The sequence below is a fragment of the Ranitomeya variabilis genome, chromosome 3 (genome assembly GCF_051348905.1).
Source record: "Ranitomeya variabilis isolate aRanVar5 chromosome 3, aRanVar5.hap1, whole genome shotgun sequence".
NCBI classification, from domain to species: Eukaryota; Metazoa; Chordata; class Amphibia; order Anura; family Dendrobatidae; genus Ranitomeya; species Ranitomeya variabilis.
The window spans coordinates 113,794,618-113,812,645 of record NC_135234.1 but is presented as its reverse complement, the minus strand read 5'-3'; the positions used below and the strand labels follow the sequence as shown (position 1 = coordinate 113,812,645).

The window sequence follows — 18,028 nt, the reverse complement described above, 5'->3', positions numbered from 1 at the left end:
TTCTGCCATAAGGTTTCAGAGATATGGGACATTTTATTTAGTTCTAATTGTTATGGTCTTTAACAAGGGTGCGTTGCTCACAGGGTACTAAAGCAGATCAACCTAAAGACATATCTCCAGAAAATCCTGGGAGTTCTGCCCCCCTTGGTAAAAGCCATACAAATTAGCACTAAATAAAAAGACTCCTATCTCTAGAACCTTATGGATAATTTTTAAATAGGAAAACTAAAATACCCAAGGAAGCAGTGGAAATGAAAAAAAGAGCAAAAACTGGCCACTTTTGACTTGGTGACAGGTCCTTGTTAAGTACATTCTACAGTATACTTTGATGGAAGAATCATTTGCAATGAAATATGGTATATTAAGTTCTATATTTTCTATATGCTACAGCTGACCATGTAAATGCATCTGAAGTCTCTATACTGTATATGAACATCATAATCAGCAACAGGTCTTACTGGAAACTTGATATAAAAATCTACCTATGTAGCTTTTTTACAATAGGAAAGTCCATAAACTGGAGCTTTCTATATGTTCTGCTGTATTAAAAGCGAAGGCTTTCTCGTCCTTCAAGCACAGACGCTTGTACACGCTGGAAACAATCTGCATGAAACTCAGTCTTGTCTGACTTCTCCGACTCGAAGTCTTGCACCTGTGCTTGAAAGTATTGCGATGAGTTCATTGATAAAAACTGTTCGCCCTAGTGTACAACTAGCAAACGAGTTTGATAAATCCCCTGTTAAGAGAGTGAAGGGACAGACAGATAGACAGCAAATGAGAGAGACAGATAAACACGGAGAGGAGAATTCTGCACCCCCTCTCTCTGGCTCTGCTCCCATGTCTATTTCAGCCAGAATTGCAGAACTTCAGCCAAGAAAAATGAAAAAAAAAAAAAAGAAAAAGAAATAAGAAAAAAAGGAAACAAAACAAAATAAAATATTCCCCCTCCTCTCCCAATAATAAGGAGGGTGGGATGGGGCTGCTGGCACATTTCGAATGACGTCGTGTCTCTTGCTGTCCCTCCCTCATTGGGGATGTGAGCTGAGCGGCGGGATAAAACCCAGCATCTGTGAGTGGACGGGGGCATTGTGAGACATGGAGAGCATACGGCCTGCCGCTCCACTTTGGAGCATCATCCTGCTTCTTGCCTTCTGCCAAACTTCTCTGCAAGGAGGTGAGTAACCATGCACACACCAGCACACTTCACTTACACTCAGGGCCTAATAATTCAATATTCTTGAAATGTCCTTGATGTGTTTTATGTGTATTCTGCAATGCTTAACCTCATTTTTGCCTTTTCGGTTCACTAAATGCCCTCTATAACTCTAGATATGTATTATATTGGACGTGATACGTACGTCATACCATGAACACCATGTCATATACACTACATCCACCTGTCTATACCGTCACACCTTACTATGTTAGGTCAATAACATATATGACTGATAGATAGCAGAGAAGAAAAGGGCTATCATTAGTGAGCATTAAACACAGACTGGAAACATGCTAAAACACATTTCGTTCCCATTCCGAGGGATGTTGTATCCTGATTTTGGAGCTGCTTAAATCCTAAACTTGGATTTCTGCAGTTCCCAGGTGCTTGTCACAAACGACTAAACTTCAGAACTAAGACCAAACACAGGGTGAAAGCCCAGGGCTGGACTCGCAGAGTAACTAATGCGCCTGCAAACACATGTGAATTCATTCAGTTTACATATGAAACAAATATTCACAGGTCATGTGTAAAGAAGGCAAAAGAAAGTGGGTCCCTGGAAACCACACACACACACACACACACACACGACTTATCACATTTGTTAAGGTGGGCAAAAATACCAGGGGTCCTGTTTTCTGGGCTGGAACATTGGGCCCTTGTGTTTAACCCTTTTATTACCATAATATGCCTTAATACAAATAGATAATAACAAATAATAATAACAATATAAAAGGACAATACAAACATAGAGAACATTCAAATATACATATGTGATTTATCTCTTAGTGGTGTGGTAGGTCATCATGATTAGGCTACGTGCACACGCTCAGTATTTGGTCAGTATTTTACCTCATTTTTTTTTAAGCCAAAACCAAGTGAGGAACAATCCAAGGAAAAGTATAATAGAAACATGTCACCCCTTCTGTATTTATCATCCACTCCTGGTTTTGGCTTACAAATACTGAAGTAAAATACTGACCAAATACTGATAGTGTGACCATAGCCTAACCCTGTAAGTGGTTTATCTGCAATGCTATACAAAACCACAGATACCCATAGCCCTTCCCTTCCTTTATCTACTCTCCCATCCCTCGGTTGAACTTGATGGACATGTGTCTTTTTTCAATCCTACTATCTGTAGATCCAAGCTTATCACTGCTCAGCTCTGCCACACTGGGGTCTTTTTTTATCAGTGAGGAACCTAAATTAAGCTAAACCTCCTATCTATCATTTTTCTAACAGAAGAACAATTCTTTAACTATGATCTGTAGATGGCACATACCTGCTTAGGTTCTTCTGAAGACAGTGACCTTCCTCTTGGATGTCCATCAAGCAGTATGTAATTTTCTATGTAGTTTAGAACTTTTTCAAGCATCAGTCTTCGGCTTTAATGCTCTCCAGGCAACCTAATGTCATTAATGTCCATTCTTGTAGCAGTGTGTATGCACAGGGATAAGCGTAGAGCTGTACTCTGGATATTACAGCACTGATAGAGGGCTGGGTTTACTTTCACAGAGGAAACAAGTGTCTGAATTGCTGCCAAATTTTTATGGACCATAAGTGCTCTGGAAAGAGAATTTCACAGAGATTTGCAACTGAATGCCTTGCTTATTGTAGGAAGCAGAGTACATTATGGGGGTTAAACTATACATTCACACTAATTGGAAATGATGTAGACTATATACATGTCATAATTACGTATAAAAACATTACTAGTTATGGAAAGGGTTATTTCTCAGATCTAGATTCTGCATATTCCTACCTTCTGTCAGAGCGCTGCCCTCATGTTTCACCCCCTGATAACATTTTACTAGGAGGTTATGTTTTGCTTCAGTTGTACCACAATTCTACAATACTGTATATACACTTGTGTTTCTTACCAAATGTCATACATTAAACTATTACTCTGTAATCTATCATTTCTGTGGAGGAAAATATACATTTTAAATAATTTAAATTTAGATTATGTCCCAATGGTTGAGGAATGGTCAGATATCTTGGGCATTACTCTGGGCAGTCTCTAGCATATATTTACAGGGACACTAATGGTGTTTCATAGATTTATTAGTTGTAACATACAGGAAAATAAGGACTTCTCTTCACAATCATCATTGTTATCATAATAGATTTTTATCAGGGATAAACTATATGGCTAGAGAAGAGAGACGAGTCTGAATGTCTGCTTTCGGAGTTCTTTATAGTTTATATTGGTTAGTATCTTTTATTACAGCATGGGCTTAACTAGGGAGAGTCTTTTGAGGTATAGACTCTAGTTGCCACATGGCTGCCGACTATCTATTTTGCATTGACCAGGGCTAGATATAGAGCTAGGGCACTGGACTCTTTGGGAAGTCGAGCTCTGACTAGTATTCACCTTGTAATCTAGTCTCAATCCAAGATAAACTGTGAAACATTCATTATGCAGGTGATTGATAATGATTATTGAAGTTCTAGCAGAAATTTAGTTCAAAATTATAAATGGCATAATTAAATGTTATTCTTATGTAAAAATTTGAGTACTTATGCCTAAGAACATTTACAGTGAATGTCATTTACAGAATACATATATTCTTTAGATGGGTTCACTGTCCAGGGTTAGGTAAAATGACTCATGTTCTTGAGATGGGTTTACTGTCCAGGGTTAGGTAAAATGACTCACATTCTTGAGATGGGTTCACTGTCCAGGGTAAGGTAAAATGACTCACATTCTTGAGATGGGTTTACTGTCCAGGGTTAGGTAAAATGACTCACGTTCTTGAGATGGGTTTACTGTCCAGGGTTAGGTAAAATGACTCACGTTCTTGAGATGGCTTTACTGTCCAGGGTTAGGTAAAATGACTCACGTTCTTGAGATGGGTTCACTGTCCAGGGTTAGGTAAAATGACTCACATTCTTGAGATGGGTCTACTGTCCAGGGTTAGGTAAAATGACTCACGTTCTTGAGATGGGTTTACTGTCCAGGGTTAGGTAAAATGACTCACATTCTTGAGATGGGTTCACTGTCCAGGGTAAGGTAAAATGACCCACATTCTTGAGATGGGTTTACTGTCCAGGGTTAGGTAAAATGACTCACGTTCTTGAGATGGGTTTACTGTCCAGGGTTAGGTAAAATGACTCACGTTCTTGAGATGGGTTTACTGTCAAGGGTTAGGTAAAATGACTCATGTTCTTGAGATGGGTTTACTGTCCAGGGTTAGATAAAATGACTCACGTTCTTGAGATGGGTTCACTGTCCAGGGTTAGGTAAAATGACTCATATTCTTGAGATGGGTTTACTGTCCAGGGTTAGGTAAAATGACTCACGTTCTTGAGATGGGTTTACTGTCCAGCGTTAGGTAAAATGACTCACATTCTTGAGATGGGCTCACTGTCCAGGGTTAGGTAAAATGACTCACATTCTTGAGATGGGTTTACTGTCCAGGGTAAGGTAAAATGACTCACGTTCTTGAGATGGGTTCACTGTCCAGGGTTAGGTAAAATGACTCACATTCTTGAGATGGGTTTACTGTCCAGGGTTAGGTAAAATGACTCACATTCTTGAGATGGGTTTACTGTCCAGGGTTAGGTAAAATAACTCACGTTCTTGAGATGGGTTTACTGTCCAGGGTTAGGTAAAATGACTCATGTTCTTGAGATGGGTTCACTGTCCAGGGTAAGGTAAAATGACTCACGTTCTTGAGATGGGTTCACTGTCCAGGTTTAGGTAAAATGACTATTTCACAATAATTCATTGGTGTCCAGGTTTTGAACAGTAGATCACTGGCCAAAATCTAGATTCTAGGTCCTCAAGGTATACCCCATTTCTCATGTCTCTGGAGGCACTGTCCTAATGCCCTGCACACGGTGTCATCATACATTTGGGGTACTTTGATATCATTTATTAGTGCGTTTTGTATTGTCAATCATTTCACATTTCTGAATACTGTGAAAGGTAAGTAACGAGCAGTGAAGCATGATGTGTACTATGCCCAGTCTGCATGTTCATTGCCCAGGGATTTTGCCATGCACAATACACAACATTACAACTACCTGCACTAAATTTTAGCAGCACTTGTCCAATATACTCAGCATTCTGCACGTGAGCACGTTCTGCTTGTCCCCAAGAGACATTATCTAACTTGCATTGAGTGCTTAAGTATTAGAAGAACATGTTCTATTAAGGTTCACTATATCCTTGTTATTCCTAGATTGAGATGAAATCCACATTCTAGGAGAACTGTCGTAGAGATCTGTTTCTCCAGATATTCCAGATGTTTTCTGTCAAGGGAAGCAAAAGCTTTAACTTGCAAGTGAAAGCTGACACATTCACATCTGACACGAAAGCAAAGGCTGTTAACATCTTCCTGCCAGCAGTGACCTTCTTACCAAGTAACCTCCTCATTGCCATATTGCAATGGACCCCAGATTGCCCCGCTACTTTAAAATAAGTCAATGTCTCAGGGACGGATGTTAAATGTTTTAGCTTTGTTTGAAAAGTAAATAGTTTTCTGGCAAAAGTTGGGTTAATGCAACGTTTTCAGGCATTTTGAACACAAGAACAACATCCTGTAAGTTTGTCTATAACACTTGCAATTAAGTAAAGCTATACGACATGCAGTAATGAATTGGATATGTATAGGATTAAGCGGCCACTGCTTAGCAGATGTGTCCCCCTTGACTTTGCAGTTGTGTACAGTTGCTTAACAATCACGTACGTAATAGACCTCTATCCGTAGGCAGGTTTTTGGAAAGGAACTTAGCACAAATAGCAACAAAGAAACAATAACAGATGTGATTTCGTGGATCTCTTACAATTGTTCTGCATTTGTTTACAGTTTAGGAATCATCAGAAAATCCATGTTTAGTGATTAGACCAGAAATGATGAAGCCAGGGCATTGAGGGAGTGAAATTTAATTGATCTTCCTCAAATGCCATCTCACTTAGCACTGAATTATCATGTACTGTCGCTAAGGAAATACAATTACAACAGGATTTTGGTCACTAAAATAATTGCAGTAGGTTGTGCAGAAGTAAGCCCTCATAGTGGATGCTTGCCAGCACTTAGTGGGCCATTTCCAACCTTAAAGGAGCCTCAAAGAAGAAGGACACTTGGATGATACTGTAGAAGGATATAGAAAAATTCAGTGTGCACACAACCTAATATTCATATCCTTTACAACTCCATGGCCTAGGGTTCACCTGCAGGGGGTTGCATATTTGGCACTTGCACCCAATGCCTGTGGGAATCGAAAGGCCCCTCTGTCAGGATTGTGTTGTACATGCCACACTGTAGGTGGTGCTATTACATCTACATCTACATTAGAGCCCAGGAGCTTCAAGTTACCCCTCTGCCGTTGAAATTGGTCTTGCCAATCAGATCACATTCATGGTTATTTGGTGTCAGTGGTATAACTTGAAGCTTGTGGATCCCAATTCAAAACCCCAATAGGCCACCAACTATCACTGGTCTTTAATAATAGTCTTTTCCTATGGGGCATATGGACCTTTGGGGCTCTTCTAGTCTCCAAGGCATGGGTGCAATTGCAACCCCTACACCTATTATAGTTACGCCCCTGCTTGGTATTATCTTTTCCTGGGCCCTACTGAATTCCCTACAGTTTGTATATCAGGATGCAGAAAAACAATCCAATGATGTAATGTGCACTGCTAACTGCACAAATATGTATTACCTCTAGGTGGCACTATCTCACTGGTTTTTATATTGGAGACATGACCTATGAAGTATGATGTCATAGTGGATAAGGACATAAGATGTCATTGGCAGATATTATCGCTTTTACCCTAGGACCAAGCATTATGCTTCCCTGGCTTACTTTTTAACTGCATGTTTGCCTCTATCAGTTATTGTGCACTTAATAACAGATACTTATATTATAATACAACCATAAACAAATTCTCTGAAATGTCAAAGATCCTGTCCAGATATTTCTATGTATTACTGCTCTAGACTCCCTGACGGCAGTTTATCATTAAGTTGCTGCTAAATTGGATGCTAAAGAAACATAATTACAAGAGGAAATTATCCTTATTGAAATGAAACCTATGCAATTTTATACTCTTGACAGCTCTGGTCCATGCTTGCTCCAGATTTAGATCCAGCTGACTCTGATACATGATACTTTGCCTAGTGGTGCTCTTTAAAAGATTTCAAACATGTTTCCAGAAGATAGAATGAGGTTTGGCAAAGCATTGTTTCCTATGTCTTTTTTAAACACAAAAGGAAATACTTAATATGTGAAAAAAAGCTAATAGGAGACTAAACATCCTTTCTGATTCACCTTAAAGTTTTACCTTCAGAATTTTTAGTTACAGCTGTGTAAGAATAGGTGACGCTTAATCTTTTCATAAGCTCAAAAAAAACTATGTTCCTCTATTGCTGAACCTAAAGGCTCGGGTCACACGATCGTATATAGTCTCTGAACAGAATTGGATCGATAATGTTAATGTCACTCTACTCAAACTCTGCTCCAAGTTTGAGCAGAGTGTTAGCTTGGTGTGATCCAATTCTCTCACATGAGAAAACCGGAGCATAGGTGTGGAGAAGATGGAGAACTTAAAGAGAACCTCTTAGCAGTTTTGGCCCACATAAGATACGGCCACCGCCTTTCAGGGCTTATCTACAGCATTCTATAATGCCGTAGATAAGCCCCCTGTCTGAAAGATAAGTAAAATAAGTTTTATTATACTTACCTGGGGGGGTGGTCTTGTGCAGTCTGGTCTGATGGGTGTTGCAGGCCCGGTTCCAGCGCTTCCCATCTTCTTATGATAGCCAAAGTACTACAGTGCGCAGGCACTGGGAAAGGCCAGAGAGGCCCAGCACCTGCGCACTGCAGTACTTTACTTTGCCCTCAACAGGGCAGATAAGTACGCCTGCGCAGGAACGTGATGCCGGGGAGCGATGAAGCAAGAGGAGGGCGGCATCGCAAGAAGATGGGAGGCGCCGGACCCGGACCTGCGACACCCATCGGACCAGACCGCACTGGACCGCCCCCCCAGGTGGGTATAATAAAATTTATTTTTCCTATCTTTCAGGTCGGACCGGGGGCTTATGTACAGCATTATAGAATGCTGTAGATCAGCCCTGAACGGCAGTGGCCGTATCTGATATCAGCCAAAACTGCTGACAGGTTCGCTTTAAATTCTCCATCTACTCCATTGTCTGATTCTGCGAAAATTGGAGACTCCTCCTACTGTACTCCAATGTTTTACTTGCACCCATAGAGTTGTATAATCCATTTAGCAGATCCACTCGCAGCATGCTGGGATTTTTCTCTCATGCCAAATTGGCATGAGAAAAAACACATCTCCGGGGCCCCATAGTATAACAATGGTGATATCTGATAAAACATTGGATGTCACTCATGTGAAATATAAGCTTGTGTAAGGCTAAGTACACACTTGCGTTTGGCTGGTCTGATTATGTCTGCGTACATCCTCCGTTAAGCTCCGCCTACTTCTGCATGCATCCTGCATCATCCTGCATACCTATCTTTAACATTGGGTATGCAGGGACATGCCCCAGCCAGCGTCACGGCGTCTCCATACACGGCCGGGGTCTGCCGGCGGCCTGTGATGCAATGCTTGATGCGAAGGGGGAGTGCCTGTTCTACAAGGTAGGATTGGCTGTTGGGCATATGTGTATTGTAGGGGCACGAATATCGCGGGAACGCCACCTGGAAGTGAAACCTGAGCCCAAGATATGCGATAGGTGATAGTATCTCTGCGTATCACTTGCTGATTATGGGTTAGCTTGATAGAATATGCGTTCCAGCTAGGGCATGCGTTCTCAATATTGAGGGGCGGTCCTGTGAGGACGTCTGATGAATCACCATTGATGGGAGTTCTGTCTATGGTGGTAGTTTTAAAAGGAGGGTGTTCTATCATGGCTTAGTCAATACACCACATCGGGACACATGACATCCAGAAATCGGGCCTCCCGATGAGCCTATGAGGCGAAACGCATTGAGGCGTTAATACCTACAGAGCAGGTGGCAGGTGAAAATAAGATGAGCATCAATATTTGTCCATCTGATCTGGTAATTGATCATGCTCTTGCTTCATAGATCGATACAGTTTATTTGGGAGCTTTATATGCTATTTGGTAAGGTTGAGACGTGATAATCTGACTGGCTATATGAATCAATATGGACAAGGGGTGTATGAATTATTGTCTTCAGGATTGACCCTGATATGCCAGTAAATTTATCATTATATCATAACGTCTCAGTGACCTATGGCTATGATAGAGTATCAATAACAGGTTCAGATGACTTGAGTGATATAATTAAACCATTTCAATAGCAAACTTGATGTATGATTACTCCATCAACATTGAGTTTTGTATCTGTGAAAGGTTTTTTTGTGAATTAACTCTTTCACCAGTTGGGCCACTAGTCTGCCGAATGTGTCCAGTATATATGTTTTTACCCTATTGGGGTCTAGGGTCCTCTATAGCAGGGGTGGCAAACTGCATTCCTCAAGGGCTGCAAACAGGTCATGTTTTCAGGATTTCCTTGTATTGCACAGGTGATCATTTAATCACCTGCACAGAATGATTCCAGCACCTTGTGCAATGAGAAGGAAATCTTGAAAACACGCATGGTTTGAGGCCCTCGAGGAATGCAGTTTGACACCCCTGCTCTATAGCATAGGATTGATCTATGTTTATTGGTAGTGGTCCCTCTAGAAATTGGGTAGATGGATCTTCTAAGTGGCGGTAGGGTGCATCAGGGTCCCTAGGGGTAGCCATCGTGGAGTGGGGGCGCCATAATGCTCCCCCCTAAGGTGCCAACCCCCGCCGATAGGTAGGTTGAGCTTAGGCAATATACCAGGGACATCTAGGTTACCCCAATATTTTAGAAAGATTTGTTGAGCACTTGTTTTTGATTTGTGTCTGTTTTTGTCACTTTGGTGTGAATCAATTGTGGGTTCTTTTAACTAATAAAGTATTGTAATAGGGTATTTATATGAGTATTTATGCAGGGACATGCGTTGTATTTGGATGCGTTTGCATGTGGCGTTTTGACGTGCCCACCAACTGCAAGGAAACAAAACTTTTTGCGTTCCCGTGCGGTCGCCGGGCACGTCAAAACGCCACATGCAGACACATCCGCATACAACGCATGTCCCTGCGTACCCAATGTTAAAGTTAGGGATGCAGAACACATGCAGAAGTAGGCAGAGAGTAAGCGCACCTTAACGGAGGATGTACGCAGCCAAACGATGACCAGCCAAACACAAGTGTGAAACCAGCCTAAGTGAGCCCAAAAACAGCATTTTTCATCTTGTGGCCTATATTTGATGTCTCTATATCTGTAAAATTAGTTCTGCTCAGCTGAGGGGAACATTCACATCAGGGGGCCTGTTTAAGAACAGCATTTAGGCCCTTGTATTGTTGCACCAGTTGGTCTTTGTCATGTACACCCATTTGACTAAGGCTACTTTCACACTTGCGTCGGTACGGGGCCGTCACAATGCGTCGGCGTACCGACGCACCGACGCACGTTGTAAAAATTGTGCACAACGTGGGCAGCGGATGCAGTTTTTCAACGCATCCGCTGCCCAATCTATGTCCTGGGGAGGAGAGGGCGGAGTTACGGCCGCGCATACGCGATCGGAAATGGCAAACGCGACGTACAAAAAAACGTTACATTGACTTTTTTTTGTGATGACTGTCCGCCAAAACACAACGGATCCAGTGCACGACGGACGCGATGTGTGGCCGTCCATCGCGATCCGTCGGCAATACAAGTCTATGGGCAAAAAACGCATCCTGCGGGCACATTTGCAGGATCCGTTTTTTGTCCAAAACGACGGATTGCAACGGATGCCACACGACGCATGTGTGAAAGTAGCCTAAGAATGCCTATAACTGTGTAAATAATTATTGTCATAATTATTAGAGTATTATATTGTTTTGCCTAAAAGGATTGAATATTAGTCTTTACTATCTAAATGAGTCAATAGAGTATGAGATTTAATAGAAAGTATGATAATGTTTATTTTTATTAGTATCATTCAGACTTTTTAAATCATGCCAAATATGTGGAGGAAAATTTGCCAATAAATAAAATTTATTATAGTGACGGTGAAGGTCCCCATAGAGTTTAAGTTAAACGGGACATGTCACATTGTACATGTAGTCTGATCTGTGGACAGCAGGTTAAAGAAAAATCAAAGCTAAGCAGAATGATGTATAAGTTGGTTGGGAAAGATTCAGCATAACTTATATTTAATTCATTGAATTTCCTTGGTGCTTGTATGGTATATGAGTCCAGTAGGCGGCAATACTAAATGATCGTAATGCTAATATCATCATGCATATTTTAATCCATATTGCTGGTTGTAATCATCCTGCCTGGCCAGATATGTTCAGTGACACGGGTTGATGAACAAATGACCCCTCTGGGAATATTTTTTTTTAACAAAAAATCATTCATGAAAGAAAAATCTTTCTTTAAACTAAGGATATTTTGTACAAATTTTGGCCAATATAATCAGATTCAGTCAACTTATTTTCGAATATCTACTAATATCGAGCTAATGATTTAGTTGGATGAAACCTTCATTCTGATAAACTTAAAACTGATTTGCACGAGGTCCTTAATGGGGTTTCCAGGCTGAGAATAAAAGTCTGCACATACTGTCACGATTCTCCTGTCTTTCCTGTAATGAGGAGAAGGTCATGGGTCAACTAAGTCATGGGTCATCTAGGTTCTCATGCACTTCTCTCAACAGCGGGTCTAAGCAGTAAATTTTTTGTGATGGAGAGAGCAAAGGGAGACTTTTAGGCAATGCAAACAATCTCTTAAAATAAATATAGGCCAGGGACTCTAGTGCCACCTATTGGAGGTGACAATCCTAAAAATTCTTTAAAGGATTCTTACTCTCAAAAGTACATTGAGATAAGTACTTAAGAGTCTAGTCGGTATATGATCACAACTATGCAACTGTATACATGCAGTCATGTTACCAGCCAATCTCACAGGGAATAAAGGGGAATAGAGACAGAATACGCATTGGACACTGTCATGATTTGACAGTCTGCAGTCACTAAGAATGGAAAACCTCTTTAAGATTCAAGGTAACCTTAAAATGTGTTTTGGTTATAATAACAATTTTATGTATATAGCACCAACATATTTCACAGCACTATACAATTAAGTGGGGACATGCACAGACGATAAAGATAATGCAAAATAACACAGTTCAAAAGTTACTGAAGGACTGAGGGCCCTGCTCTCAAGCTTACAGTCTATAAGGAAATGGGGGGACACAATAGGTAAAAAGTTTTTTCATGTATGGTCCAGCCATAAATATAATAGGACATGTCAAATAAGTTGCATGATCCAGCCATCAGCCTGTATCTAAGCACAGTTACCAAGTGCCATTGGGTGCATGGGGGATGTGGACATACATCATAGGAGGGACCAAATTCTGAGAAAAATTTAGGAAGGAGGAAAAGGGAGAGTTGGATTTAGGTTAGTATCTATGGTTTCGACCACTAGCAACTAGCTAACTGACTGTCACTATATCAATGGTCGTAACCATGGATACGTAAGGTCCTGTAAATGCCTGCACATGAGGAAAGTAACAAAGTGAAACAAAAAACTATACTGCATTTCTAATTGGAGGTATTCTGCTAATATTATTATTACACCTTTTGGGATTAGATCTTGGAGATGAGAGTACCCCTTTAAGAATTGAGACCTGCAATGTGACTGGTTGCTATGGGCAACAGACCATTTTACAGCTATATCGCTTTGATATAGCTGCTTTGTTTATAGCTAAAACCAAGAAATAGTGATTCTCCTAAATTGTGCCAGTCACCGTGTCCTGCGGACATACTGAAGATTGGCAACGGGGATCGCTATTGGGCTCCTGACTGCTGCTAGACCACTGTGTAGATTGTTCTGGAACTCATGCTGGTGTATGTCCAAGTTTTCCATTGACACATCTAATTTATGTTAACAGCTAGTTTAACCTTTCATTAACTATTAAAGCATATTTAAACAGTGATTAAATCCCTATAGAATATTGGTCTGTAGGGACCCGCTAAATCCCGTTCCAACAGGGTTTCCTTATTTCATCTGTTTTCCCTTGTATTTGATTCCTGCATAAAAGGCTCAGGAATAAATTACTTACATGTGTGGGGACAGTGTGATGTTCGGTAACCTCCCAGTAACCCTTGGATGGCAAACACGCTGAAATATTTAGCATGTGCTTGTATGGCAGGTAGGCAGTAAAGGCCGGATACCTCTCATTTACCTCATGTTACAAAAAGGAAGTTACTCTCTATGAGCGACACTTGTATATACATGTTTTTAGAGCTTTATGTTTGGGTAGGATTTCATGACACCGACTCTCCACATTTTCAAGTACAATGTGCAATTCATCTGAATACTGAGCTATAATTAGGGTAGGTGTCCACAATCAGGAATTGCTGCGGTTTTGAAGCTGTGTATTTAGATGTTACAGCATAGTGGATGGGATTTCTAGAAATCCCGTGTCCACTATGCATCCACCAACACCACAGATCATCGACGGACACTGACATTCATCACGTCCTTTAGGACCTCAACATGTCAGCTTCTAATGCAGAGATGTTAGTAGAATGTATTGAATGCGGTAAATCCACACGGTTCAGTTAACACATGCGGATTTACCTGTGTTCAATAGACAGTGTTTTGGACGCAGTGAATATATGCTGCATCTAAAACGCTGCTACTTCCGGATCGTGGGCACATAGCCTTAAAGTCTTTCTTGCACTTAAAGGGAACCTGTCAGCTGATTAAAGCCTGGGTGACCTGAATAAGAAGAGCCTGGATAAATGATTGCAGACATATAATTTTCTCTAACACGCTCCAGCCAGGGAGATTAAAGATCCGACTGGGACCATAGGCAGAGATAAAACTGGTCAAACTAGTTCCCTACCTGCTACAGTTGATTGACAGGTCTTTTTCACTAGATGCCACATGGGAGAGACCTGTGAATCACCTGAAGCCGTGTGGGGAAAAGCCCTCAGGGGCAGTGCCGGAGTATTACACTGCTCAAAAAAATAAAGGGAACACTAAAATCCCACATCTTAGATATCACTGAATTAAATATTCCAGTTGCAAATCTTTATTCGTTACATAGTGGACTGCATTGAGAAGAATAAAACATAAAAATGATCAATGTAAATCAAAATTAACATCCCATGGAGGTCTGAATTTGGAATGATACTCAAAATCAAAGTGGAAAATCAAATTACAGGCTGATCCAACTTTAGTGGAAATGCCTCAAGACAAGGAAATGATGCTCAGTAGTGTGTGTGGCCTCCACGTGCCTGTATGACCTCCTTACAATGCCTATGCATGCTCCTGATGAGGTGGAAGATGGTCTCCTGAGGGATCTCCTCCCAGACCTGGACTAAAGCATCCGCCAACTCCTGGACAGTCTGTGGTGCAACGTGACGTTGGTGGATGGTGCGAGACATGATGTCCCAGTTGTGTTCAATTGGATTCAGGTCTGGGGAACAGGCGGGCCAGTCCATAGCTTCAATGCCTTCATCTTGCAGGAACTGCTGACACACTCCAGCCACATGAGGTCTGGCATTGTCCTGCATTAGGAGGAACCCAGGGCCAACCGCACCAGCATATGGTCTCACAAGGGATCTGAGGATTTCATTTCGGTACCTAATGGCAGTCAGGCTACCTCTGGCGAGCACATGGAGGGCTGTGCGGCCCTCCAAAGAAATGCCACCCCACACCATTACTGACCCACTGCCAAACAGGTCATGCTGAAGGATGTTGCAAGCAGCAGATCGCTCTACACGGCGTCTCTAGACTCTGTCACATCTGTCACATGTGCTCAGTGTGAACCTGCTTTCATCTGTGAAGAGCACAGGGCGCCAGTGGCGAATTTGCCAATCCTGGTGTTCTGTGGCAAATGCGAAGCATCTTGCATGGTGCTTGGCTGTGAGCACAACCCCCATCTGTGGACGTCGGGCACTCAGACCATCCTCATGGAGTCGGTTTCTAACCATTTGTGCAGACACATGCACATTTGTGGCCTGCTGGAGGTCATTTTGCAAGGCTCTGGCAGTGCTCCTCCTGTTCCTCCTTGCACAAAGGCTGAGGTAGCGGCCCTGCTGCTGGGTTGTTGCCCTGCTATGGCCCCCTCCACATCTCCTGGTGTACTGGCCTGTCTCCTGGTAGCGCCTCCAGCCTCTGGACACTACGCTGACAGACACAGCAAACCTTCTTGCCACAGCTCGCATTGATGTGTCATCTTGGATGAGCTGCACTACCTGAGCCACTTGTGTGGGTTGTAGAGTCCGTCTCATGCTACCATGAGTGTGAAAGAACAACCAACATTCAAAAGTGACCAAAACATCAGCCAGAAAGCATTGGTACTGAGATGTGGTCTGTGGTCCCCACCTGCAGAACAACTCCTTTATTGAGTGTGTCTTGATAATTGCCAATAATGTCCATCTGTTGTCTATTCCATTTGCACAACAGCATGTGAAATTGATTGTCAATCAGTGTTGCTTCCTAAGTGGACGGTTTGATTTCAACCGTTTGTGGACGGTTTGATTTTGATTGAAGTGTTCCCTTTATTTTTTTGAGCAGTGTATTATCTCTGACTATTGTCCCCTACAGGCTCTTCAAATTATATTTTCCCAGAAAATCCAAAGCATTGTTGAGAAAAATATACCTGAGTGCAATTGTGCAGCCAGCCTCTGATTCAGGCTTAGGCTTCTCGTGCTTTGGGCTGCTGCTATTTGAGTGAAGGGATCCTGTCAAAGGTTTTTTGCAGTCTTAGGCTACAAGTCTTCAGTTACTCTGTGTGACTTCAGATTTATGAATCCTCACATCATACGCACTGTAGGGATTTTCAGGTGCTGACATCGGAATTGGCAGATGCATGACTGCAGTTATGTGATTTGCAAGTGCAACCATTGGAATATAGCTGGAAGTATGCAAATTGATCCTGGCACCAGATAATCTATACAAGTTTGCAGTCGCAATACAGTGACTGTAGACTTGTAGCTGAAGGCCAAAAAAACCCTTTAAGGTGTATTTAAACTTGAAGATTATTGTAAATGAGCTTTCCCAGGTACACTCATTTCTTAAAATTTGTGCAATCTAAAAAGGTTGCCAATCACCCGACAAATGAGCAGCGCACCATCCTGTGCAAGCACGACTTGTGCTGCTGGGAAAAATGGCAGCCCATGCACACTAAATGTTATATTACAGATCATTCTTTGCACATCTTAGGCATAGTCTGTCTAAACAGGCTTTTAAACGATGCCAACTGGCAAATGTGTTGCTGATTGTCGGTCGTTTAACACCGCACATCGACTAGTGTAAACGCACATTTCATGAAGTTGAGAAGAACGTGAATTGATCGACAACAGCCAACCTGTACAGGCCGAGTTGTATATGGACAGAGCCGGCATATTGGCCTTTGATACATGGTTCTGTCCACTGATCACAACTCTGTTCCATGAGGGCAGCTTTATGGAGCAGTGGGAATTACTGAACCACTTGAGCCCCTTGGTTTATTGCCAATCTGGACACATATGTTTTTGGGAAAACAAAGTCTTTGACAGCTTTGTAGATGATTTTAACATTGTGGCAATTTATATGACATAAAATTGGTCCTGTGGCAGAATTTCAGCTTGGGCACTCATAACATAAGCTGTGAGTGAGGGTATTTCTATATTATTTTGGATAGAACACTCATTGTTGGGGACTTAAAGCCCATAGTTAATGTGTGATTTGATACGTTAATAACAAGTTGTGAAAAGTTCATATTAACCAATAGCGCTCCAATGAATTACCAAAAATGCACAGTGAAGCCTTTGGCTTAATAACTACACAGGGCCTATGGAAGTTTTCAAATACTAATTAGTACTAGTGATGAGCAAATATACTCGTTACTCGAGATTTCAAGTATTTTTTAGTGCTCGGAGATTTAGTTTTCATCGCCTCAGCTGAAAGATTTACAGCTATTAACCGGGCTAAGTACATGTGGGAGTTGCCTGGTTGCTAGGGAATCCCCACATGTACTTATGCTGGCCAATAGCTGTAAATCATCCAGCTGCGGCGAAGAAAACTAAATCTCCGAGCACTAAAAAATACTCGGAGGACACCCGAGCATGCTCGGGAAATCTCGAGTAACGAGTATATTCGCTCATCACTAATTAATACATAGTGACATTAACACTTTCACCCTTTGCCATTAAAATGGACATTTAGATGCCAAGCTATTTTTTTAAAGTTCCTCTTCCACACAAAGAGATGAGCTTTACCTTATTTTACACATGCACTTGTTTCTTTCTATTACATTGTCGCTATTGATGCATCAAAACATCATAAATGGAGAGCACATAGGATAAGTCCAAAAAGTATGTGTTCAAATCCTCCAGTCTGAAGTGTCTTGTTAAATGACCCTATATTTAGAAAACCTGGCCAGACGATTAATTTTCCATGGCTACTCTTTGTGAGGGGTTTTTAGGTCTATACTTGATTTATTATGCTGAAAGTAAATAGACTGTAGTTTAGTCTGAGCAAATTTCCACAAACACATAAAACTGAACTGGTCCCAAACTGTTGTACTAAAGGACTCTAGATTAAAGCTGGGAAGAAATCCATTTAATTTCATGCACTAACATAGGAAAAAGAACAATTAGAACAAAACTTAATCCCAAAATAGTTTGTGCTAAAGAAATAGACTCCTCATAAATGTTGGCTGAGCAGAAAATGTAATTTGCTCTATAATCCTATGCCCTTAGCAGTGACACATCATACATGTATCTTTCA

At 41.5% G+C, this 18,028-nt stretch overlaps 1 protein-coding gene across 6 annotated transcripts in view; it reads left to right on the top strand.

Moving 5' to 3' along the window:
- The first annotated feature begins 688 nt into the window (after window positions 1-688).
- The window catches only part of LOC143815398 (uncharacterized), an 80,620-nt gene continuing 63,280 nt past the window's right edge, over window positions 689-18,028 (top strand). For 3 of the 6 annotated variants that reach the window (XM_077294542.1, XM_077294540.1, XM_077294537.1), the window contains exon 1: window positions 691-1,174. In XM_077294542.1, the coding sequence (XP_077150657.1) occupies window positions 1,096-1,174 (79 nt within the window). In that variant the 5' untranslated portion in view covers window positions 691-1,095. Of the gene's footprint in view, window positions 1,175-18,028 lie in introns of all 6 variants that reach the window. The other 3 variants (XM_077294539.1, XM_077294536.1, XM_077294538.1) reach the window with 2 other exon arrangements.